This window comes from Saccostrea cucullata, unplaced genomic scaffold (genome assembly GCF_032062105.1).
Source record: "Saccostrea cucullata isolate Sc308-1 unplaced genomic scaffold, CSIRO_AGI_Scuc_v1 ctg12798, whole genome shotgun sequence".
Lineage (NCBI taxonomy): Eukaryota > Metazoa > Mollusca > Bivalvia > Ostreida > Ostreidae > Saccostrea > Saccostrea cuccullata.
The window spans coordinates 8719-18227 of record NW_026921182.1 but is presented as its reverse complement, the minus strand read 5'-3'; the positions used below and the strand labels follow the sequence as shown (position 1 = coordinate 18227).

Below are 9509 nucleotides of genomic sequence, written 5' to 3'. Positions count from 1 at the left end.
CGTATATATCGTCTCTATCCAAGCGGAGAGACGCATTAATAACTTATAAAATCCCTACATTTCAGGTGAAAATAAATAGGACTGAAGAGGACAAAAGCCAAGACTTAAATAAGTACTATAAATGAATGAAATGCATCTTTTGGAACATTTTGACCAACACTGTATATAGTGTCACTATAGCTAGTTCTAACAATCAATAATTCAAACTATAGACTATCGTGTATTTGTTAAACATATCCATTTTTCAGGGCATGAAGGTCAATTTTGCGACCTTCCCAAGACCCATACAATGAAAAATCCAACTGTGCTTCTAGCAGCCTTCATTAATAACTTTCTGGGAAGTAGTTTGGGGTATTCGGCGGGAATTATCCATTTTGGACTGGTTGAAAAATTCCCAGAATCTGTTTCAGAAGTGACCCTTGCAGGTGCTCTGTTCACGAGTGTTTTCTGCTTAGCTGGTGAGAAATTTAACTGACCTCCACCTGATTATTCGTAACAGTGCACCGCCTAACTGATTCAAGTATACTTAGCAATTCATTGATATTCATTATAAATTTATAATGAATCTTGAAGTTAGAATGTCTTGAGACAAATTCAAATTTGAGTGCCTAAGATCTATAAAACTTAAATCAACATAACTGTTTGCTTCTAATTCCAGCGTGGATAGGAATATATAAAAATGATTCATGATCTGCCTTACATATTTCAGGTCCCATATCCACTTCGGTGATCAATACACTATCCTGTAGGACTGCTTTGTTTATTGGAGCATTCCTAAACTTTGCTGGCTTCCTTGTATCAAGTTTTTCACCAAGCATAGAGCTTGTTGTAGTCTGTTACGGGATTATTGCAGGTATGTTAAACATAATTAAGAAATATTAGTCAAAATAAAACATTGTTGTTGGCACAATGGCTTCTATGGTTGCTTTGAAGAGACAATTTCTAACCATTTCTTGAACTCCACGTTATTACATGGAAAGTTATTTCAACTTTTGCAAAGCTAATATCTTGTCTTTTAGGAATCGGTCAATCCATGATGTATTCCGCCAGTGTCCTAGTCGTAGGATACTACTTTCATAAAAATGTCAGTGTAGCTACGGGGGTGGTGGTGTCAGGGACAGGTTTGGGTGTAACAGTATTCCCATTGTTTACCGAGTTCCTCCTAAGGACGTACGGAATTGATGGAACCTTTCTCCTTCTCTCAGCAATCAGTCTCCAGACTTGTGTTTTTACTATGTGCATAGGAATTCATGATATAGAAAGGGAAAGAAAAAGACCTCAAAAGTGCTCAGAGAGGTTGAAAATAGTTGTACATGACCTTAGGAAGCTTTCTTGCAATGGTGCCTTCTGTCTTCTATGTAGCAGTATTTTATGTTGGAGTTCAAGTTTGAATACATCTGTGCTTTTTCTGCCAGACTATTATAAAAGTACAGGTTCTTCAGAGCTAGAAGCTGCTTCGTTAATGTCTATTTATGGGATATTCAACTATTTTTCAAGAGTTATCATTGGTTTTGCAGCATCAGATAAACAAATAGACGGGAAAATTTTGTATATGGGATCATACTTCATACTTTCCTTGTGTACAGCATTCCTGCCTATGGTTGGGACTTCTTATGCAGGGAAGATTTTCTATTCGATAGTGCTTGGGTTGTATTCTAGCGGAGTTTGGTCTCTCTTGACGACTATAACAGTTGAAATTATTGGTATCAAACAAACATCAACAGCATTTGGTATTGAAATGTTGACGAGCGGAATAGGTTTCCTATCAGGACCGGTCATTGGAGGTACGCTATATTCTGATTTTTCATTCTTATTTGACATTTAAATATATATGATTTGATTCAAATTCCTTTTTTTTTTACAGATAATATAAAAGAATTTAGTGGAGGGTATTCTGTTGTGTTTGGAATCTCTGGTAGGTTCTTTCCAGTTTTAAATGTTATGGCATTATATCCTCTGATGTGGTATTAACTATGTATATCATAATGTTTCACATTTCATTTTGGTTTGAAATTTGTATTTATTTTCTAGAATAAAAAATTCTTTTTACGACTAATAGAGTTTCCTTGGACAAAGAACGCTAAAAATCTTTGCTCTGAGATGGAATAATGAAATATATAATGTGTCTTTTTTGTGTGTGCAAATGTCCTTTCCTAACTTTTTAAAAATATGTTTAACTGAATAATTGCATGTGTTATCAAAATATAGAACTCAATTAGAAATCAATTCAAATGATTGCTTTCAGTCTTTTTTTTTCAATCTAAATATTTGCCAGTGTGAAAATAATTGCTTCCAAGTTCTATATAGATATTCAAAATTTTAAAAAAATTAGAGTAAAAATAACTTTTTTGATTAGGATTTTTGTACATGATGGCTGCCGTGTTTGAAGTTTTGATGATTTTGACAATGAGAAAATCAAGCATTCCTCAGATGAATGAAGAGCAGAGAAGAAGTACTGAAAATGAGAATAGAATGATAGAGGATGGAAATGAAGAATCAGTCGAAGATGACGAAAGAACTATGGACATCGAAGAAAGACAAAGACTAAAATGAAATATTTGTACTAGCATCGCGGGTTCCAAGTTAAGTATCAATGATTAAAAAAAAAGATGTCTGGATTGGTATATATATTTATGATCGAAAGATCCCAGGTGGTATATTGTTTTTGTCTTGTTTGTCTATCTGTTTTTCTCTCTGTCTATAGTAATCTTTAACCTAGCCCATAACTATAGCGCTGTCAAGGGTAAGGCTTTAATATTTGACATGAGTGTTCATTATGACAAGACCTTTCCATTGGTACAGATGGGTGTCTGGATTGGTATATATATTTTTGCCCAGGATCGAAAGATTTCGTGGGAATAATGTTTTCGTCCTGTCTGTCTGTTTATAGTTAACTTTAACATAGCCCGTACCTATTGTGCTGTCAAGGGTGAGGCTTTAATACTATATACCTATTACATTTGGCTGTGTATTCTTTTTAGCGGCTTTGGCGGAACGCAGCAACCGCTAAATCAAATACAAAGCTAAATGTCTTGCACATATACACATAAATAATAATTTGAAGAAATGCGCTAAATCAAGTCTACGCTAACTTATTCAAAAATCGATTTCCGCTAAATATCGTACACGCTAAATATTATACATTTACAGTAGTTGACATGAGTGTTCATTATAACAAGACCTTTCCATTGGTACAGATGGATGTCTGGATTGGTATACACGAGCTTATATTTAACGTATATTTATGCCCGGAATCGAAAGATCCCGAGGGAATATTGTTTTTGTCCTGCTTGTCTGTTTCTATATAGATTTCTGTCTGATGTGTAATTTAACCTAGCCCATACCTGTGAGTTCATTTTGACAAGACTTTTACATTGGTACAGAAATTTTTTTATCATATGGCATAAACTGTGACATTTGACCTACATTTGAAACCCTTAGAACATCTAACAAGAGTATTCATAACTTAAGAAATATAGCCTATTATTTGATGGTATATTTTGACTGACATATTTCATTTCATACCAATTGTTAGGTCGATCTTTATTCGTATACTAAATTTAACTTCTGTATGCCTGATCAAAACTTAGGGCTTACAGCTGGTAAGCGTGACCGGCCGATATTGGATGCTGTGATGAATATGACATAAGAATGGTTTCTTAGCTACGGCGTTATTATACCCCCGTTTGAAAAGCGGCAGTATAAATAGTGATCGGGATGTCCGTCCGTCTGTAAGTCCGTCTGTTGCGCTTTGGGGTACACATCTCTTATCCGTGAAACCTCTTTTACCACTGAATGAAATTTAATGAGACTTTTACATAATTTTACATAATCCTTGGTATATAATTCCATTCTTCACTTCTTTTTTTTACTTTTTGATCGGGTACATATTTTGGAGTTACTAGAACAAAACATGAGCGCGGCCATTTGTTCTAATATGAAAGGGTACCCATCTCTTATCGGCAACTCCTCGTATACAACTGAATAAAATTTAACGATACTTTCACAGACTGTTTATTACATAATGTCATTGTGCACCTCATGTTTTACTTTTTGATCTGATACATTTCGGGTCTCCCATTGCAAAATATGGACCTTTACATTGTAACAATATGGGAGGCAGGGTATCATTTAGTGAGCTTTTTGCTCACAGTACCTCTAGTTTATAATAAATTGTCTATCTTAACACAGATCTTAAGTATCTTTATAAACCCCACCCTGATCCAAACTATGTTCGGGGATTTGTATTTTATGACTAGTTTTGTATAATCTGTACAATGTAGGTATTTTTTTTAAAAAATCAAACACTGTTCGTTTTCTCCATTTTTTTTCCTGTATCGAAGTACCAATGAAAATGACATTGGATAAATTTTTGTTTTCAAAATGATATGGATTGTCTTTCTTTCCTCACTTAACAACTCTCTATGAAATATAAAGAGTGAGAACAGTATCCAAAATCAAAAGTCCATTTAAAATATAAGATAGGAGCAGAGCAAACACAGACCACCAAAACATCAGAGGTGGGATTGTCATTGAGGAGTGTGCATCCCCTGCCGACCAGTCACACCTGCCCTGCGCTCTTTGTGAAGTATTGCGAAATAATGAAAAAATCCGTCGACAATTTTGTAGTATAATGGCCTAACAATTAGACTGAAAAACGTCAGTCAGCATATGACTTAATGATGAAATATGTTTGGTGACAAGGTCATTATATCGACCATATTGAACTTACGAAATGATGACTTTCAATGAGACTGCTGACATATTTAACCTGCTTCAGCAACATGTTAGTCAGTAATTTACCTTGTCTTAAAAAATGTTCATTCTGCATATCGAATCAACTAAGAGATATAACCCCGTACGTAGGTGATGAAGGTATATCGCTGCATTAGTAGGGGAAGTTGACAGATGAATAAATTAAGTCATCTTTTAATTGTCATAAAGCCTGGTTGTTAGATTACCATTAACTTCTTTTTCAAGTAAAATGTTTGAATATGAAACAGATTTGTTAGACCCAGTGGTATCTTTTATTTCGAAATCCACTATACTTGTATATGTTAATTCAAAATTCATTTTGGTTGTTAACATACAGAATTCAAGCTAAAACGCCAATTAAACAATGTAAATGTTGTAGTATAGAAAACAGACCTTTAAAACATCAGAGGTGAGATCAGGTGCCATTGAGGAGAGAGCATCCCCCTCCGACCAGTCACAACCACGGCGTGCTCCTTGTCATGATTAGAAAATAACGGATTTTTTAATCCGTCGACATACAATGTGTAGATGATGGTCTAAGAATTAATATGATGAGTTTGCATTTGCTGACAAGGTCATTATATCAACCCTAGAACTTACAGATTGATGGTTTTACAAAGATTTAGGGATTTATCTTATCGACACAAGAATGGACATAGCCATCGTCAAGTTTTAAAGGTCTGTTTCCTCTACTACAACATTTATATTGTCGTTTTAGCTTGAATTCTGTATGTTAACAACCAAAATGAATTTGAATTCGATAATATATCTAAATTTCGAGTTTATAAGGCCACAACAATCTTCTTTTGCTAGATTTGCATTTACGAATTCATTGAAAAAACAGTTGTTAATATATTTTATCAAAAAAGCCTGGACTTTAATCTTTCGTGTGGAATGGTTGTTATAAAGAGATGAAAAGTTTTTTGTTGATTTTGATAAGATTTTGCGATTTCAAATTTTCCAAAAAGTTCCTTGGAATTTTGGAGCATCCACGTATTATTAACACCACTTCTCGAATATATAGTTGTTTAAGTCTTTTGAAGTTTCTCCTTCAGTACTAATATCAATAATTAAGTTAGGAGTAATTTAGCCTCGTCGATTATTTTCCGAAACTCGCTATATACATTCGTTTGTAAGGGGTTTTATGAAGTTTTAAAATCCAATATAAATAAGGTAAATAAATTCAAATCCGTTTTGGTTGTTGGGAATACTAAAAATATTCAAAATTAGAATATGCTTTTGAAGAATTTTCTCCTCAGAAAAGGAGCTATGGGTATAATTAAGTTGGATTACCACTTGATGAATTCAATCCCAGTTCCTCTAAAATATAATTAAATAATGAGCCTTAAAACAGAGACAATGTTGTTATCTGCTTTGTCAGCAGGGTCCAGTACATACTGATCGCGTGATCGATCTTATTCTTTTTCTCTTCTGAATTTTTGAACACAGAAGGAGAGTTGATTTACATTCATGTACAGTTTTAAAGGGGTATTCAATGAAATAGTACAAAGTCATAAAAAGAACTTCTTTCTTTTTATTTCCATGTTTTTTTACACTGAACTGAAAGTTTATTCTTTACTTTTCTCAAAAGCGTATTTCAGCGACTATTATTCAAACAGCTAGAACATAAAGACATCACAAGGACTGAAATTACGCAAGAGGGGGGGGGGGTAAGGGTGGTAAGGGTGGAGGATGTTTAAGCTTTGAACTGCTTCTCTCCTAAAACTGTTACATTTCGATGGGCACAAGTTGCGCTCCTTTATAAGCCGACTTTTTTTGTTTTTACATATGAAACAACCTTTTGCAATAGATGAAAGAAATATTAATGTTCATCTTCATCTCGACGTTTAAATATTATGTACCTTTTTATACATATATACAGCTGTATATAATTTGAATAAGAATCAATTAGCGAGAAACATATCAATGCAGAGGGCTGAAGAGGGATGTTGACAAGGGCTGTTTTCTCCTTCTACAAACCTGATCCCATCTCTGGTTTTCCCAGGGATGTGTGATTTCACCTTGTTGTAATTTTTATTGTTTATATAACTTATAAAATTTTATTTCTGAATATCTTTATTCATTTTTTTTAAATGATTAAAGCTATTGATCGACAACATATTACTTTATTAGCATTTTCTGCTTTTTAAAAACAATTTTTTGTGTGTCTTCTTGTTCTTCGATACTCAGTATTTTGATAACGGTGTTTAAATCACAAGATATTGGAAAATATGACTAATTTATTGTTCATACCAAAGTAAAAAATTCAAACCGCGTGTCGTCAGACTTTAAAAGAACAGGTTTTTGTTTTTAGCTTTTTTTTTTAAATTATCACTTTAATAATAAGTGAAATATTACATTATTCTGGGATATATTCAAAAGTTTTTATATACAACCTGAATCAGGTAGTTAATCTACACAATGGGTCATTTACCTTATATACCAGGTGCAAAATACAGTACAATCGTCAGGGCATATGGTCCTAATTTCATTGCACTCTTAACAATCAGAGAATTAATGTTCCTGTCTCCTAAAAGACAAAAAGATACGTGTACAAGACGTGTTACGAATCCTATCATGTACCAAGGTCAAAATCATTTCACAATGAAGCCAGGTTATGAATTAAATTAATATGCTTGTTTTAATCATATCTATGATTCAACAAATTAAGCTAGTTTTTAACAATAACCGCTTTCTCCCAAGCTGGAGGCATTTGGTTCAAGTTCTAAATAGGCTTTGTGATTTCATTCTGTACGAATAATTAATAATTTATTTGACCCTGAATTAAACATTTTTATTCAAAAAAATGATTTACGACAGTAAACAAACTACTGTCATGTTTAGAATCAAGAAATCTGTCAGTTTAACGGATTCATTAGCAAACTGGTTATTTAAAAAAAAGGTATTAATATAGATTTAATTATCAGTTTGATATATCCTTTATCTATTAGACTGACTCTATGATTGATGACCAAATGCATATCAAAACCAATAATTAATTTTCCTTACAAACAGTTTATAATAACTGGTTTTGCTTCGACGCTTTTGTTGTCTTTGATGCTACCGGCGCTACGGGAATGAAATGAAAAAAAAATTGAATTGAATAACATATATGATTAATCGGATGTCAAAGATATAAACGTGATCAAATTATTAAATTTTACACATCTTAGAAAAGTTAATACCGGTCTTGTAGAGTAGGCTTTCCCCCTAAAATCTTTCCCCCCGGAAAACTGGCTATAGAGTAGGATTTCTCCATCGGAAATCCTTCACCAGAGTCAATTTTCCAGTGGGAAATCCTATTCTGTGTAGTGGTTATAGAGTGCGATTTCTCCCCAATGAAATATACATGTAATTGCTGTACTTATTTTTGAGGAAGAATGGTTGGCACATTGCTACAAGTGTCCCTTCTTCAACATGGTGACCAGATTTATTCAACATACGTATACGAAAAATGAAGACGAAAATTTTGGCTACCGTCAAAACATTTTTTTTAAATCAAATAAATTGTTGACACTGGAGAAGACTTTAAGTTTCCTCTTCGTTTGTCCGTCTGTCTAGCTGTCCTTCTGTCTGTCTGTGTGTCCCAAAATTTTTTCCGCACTTTTTTTCTAAATGCTTGAAGACATTGATTGATTGATTATATACTGTTTAACGTCCCTCTCCAGAATATTTCACTGATATGGAGACGTCACAATTGCCGGTGAAGGGCTGCAAATTTAGGCCTATGCTCGGCACTCAGGGTCTTTGAGCAGGGAGGGATCTTTATCGTGCCACACCTGCTGTGACACGGGGCCTCGGTTTATACGGTCTCATCCGAAGGACCGCCCCATTTAGTCGCCTTTTACGACAAGCAAGGGGTACTGAGGACCTATTCTAACCCGGATCTCCACGGGGTGCTTGAAGACATTGAGCAGATTTTTAGCTCTACCGGTCAGATAGTAATGCGTCCGTCCGTCTGTCTGTCTGTAAACAATTTTTCAAAATGCCACTCCTCCTACAGTTTTGGTCTGATATTTATTAACTTGGCACACAAGAGGCTATACTAAGACACATAATTCTGTGCATCGGTTTTTGATTTCGATGAACGGTGTTGCCGTGCTTACTAAAAATAGAAATTTTTGTGAAATGCTTACAAAATGCTACTCCTCCTACAGTTTTGGTCTGATTTCAGTATAACTTGACACACAAGTAGACTATACTAAGATACATAATTCTATGCATTGGTTTGTAATTTCGATGGGCCATGTTGCCGTGGTTACTAAAAATAGAAATTTCTGTGAAATTATTTATAAATGCTATCAGAAATATAGTTTCAGTTTGATTATGATATAATTTGTCATGCAGATAGACTACACTAAGATACACTAATGTATTTATTTTGTTTTTTAATTTATTTCGATGAACGAAGTTGCCATGGTAACTAAAATTGAAATTTCTTTAAAATTTTTATTAAAAGTTACTCCTAAAGTTGTAGTCTTATTGCAATATTGCCAACAAAAGACTTTGTCAAGGATCATTATTCTATTTATTGCTGTTGTAAAGTTTCAAGTCCCAACTGCAACTTTTCTCTTCCTTTATTATAAGTATAAAATAGTAGAGCCACAGTCTCGACAGAGACTTCTGGTTGGTAAAGGAGTATATCTTGATGAGTTAAAATTCAAGTTTGCATTTCGTTTCGCTGAAATTTTTTAAAGAAATTACGACCTTTTCATTTTTTTTAACAGTTCTCCGCAATATTTTTCTAAACGACT

The 9509-nt window shown here is 33.9% G+C and overlaps 1 protein-coding gene across 1 annotated transcript; it reads left to right on the top strand.

The window, feature by feature from the left end:
- The first annotated feature begins 6 nt into the window (after window positions 1-6).
- Window positions 7-1978, top strand: LOC134259381 (monocarboxylate transporter 12-B-like). The gene is made up of 4 exons (XM_062741970.1): window positions 7-458; window positions 710-853; window positions 1020-1784; window positions 1865-1978. The coding sequence occupies exons 1-4, from the start codon at window positions 290-292 to the stop codon at window positions 1969-1971; spliced, it is 1185 nt and encodes a 394-aa protein (XP_062597954.1). The 5' UTR covers window positions 7-289; the 3' UTR covers window positions 1972-1978.
- The last annotated feature ends 7531 nt before the right edge of the window (window positions 1979-9509 follow it).

What these genes read in the sequence shown, in the direction of transcription:
- LOC134259381 (XM_062741970.1), top strand. Translation starts at nt 290, where the DNA reads ATGAAAAATCCAACTGTGCTTCTAGCAGCCTTCATTAATAACTTTCTG. An exon ending in GAGTGTTTTCTGCTTAGCTG is followed by an intron (nt 459 to 709) that starts GTGAGAAATTTA and finishes TACATATTTCAG; the next exon opens with GTCCCATATCCACTTCGGTG. An exon ending in CTGTTACGGGATTATTGCAG is followed by an intron (nt 854 to 1,019) that starts GTATGTTAAACA and finishes CTTGTCTTTTAG; the next exon opens with GAATCGGTCAATCCATGATG.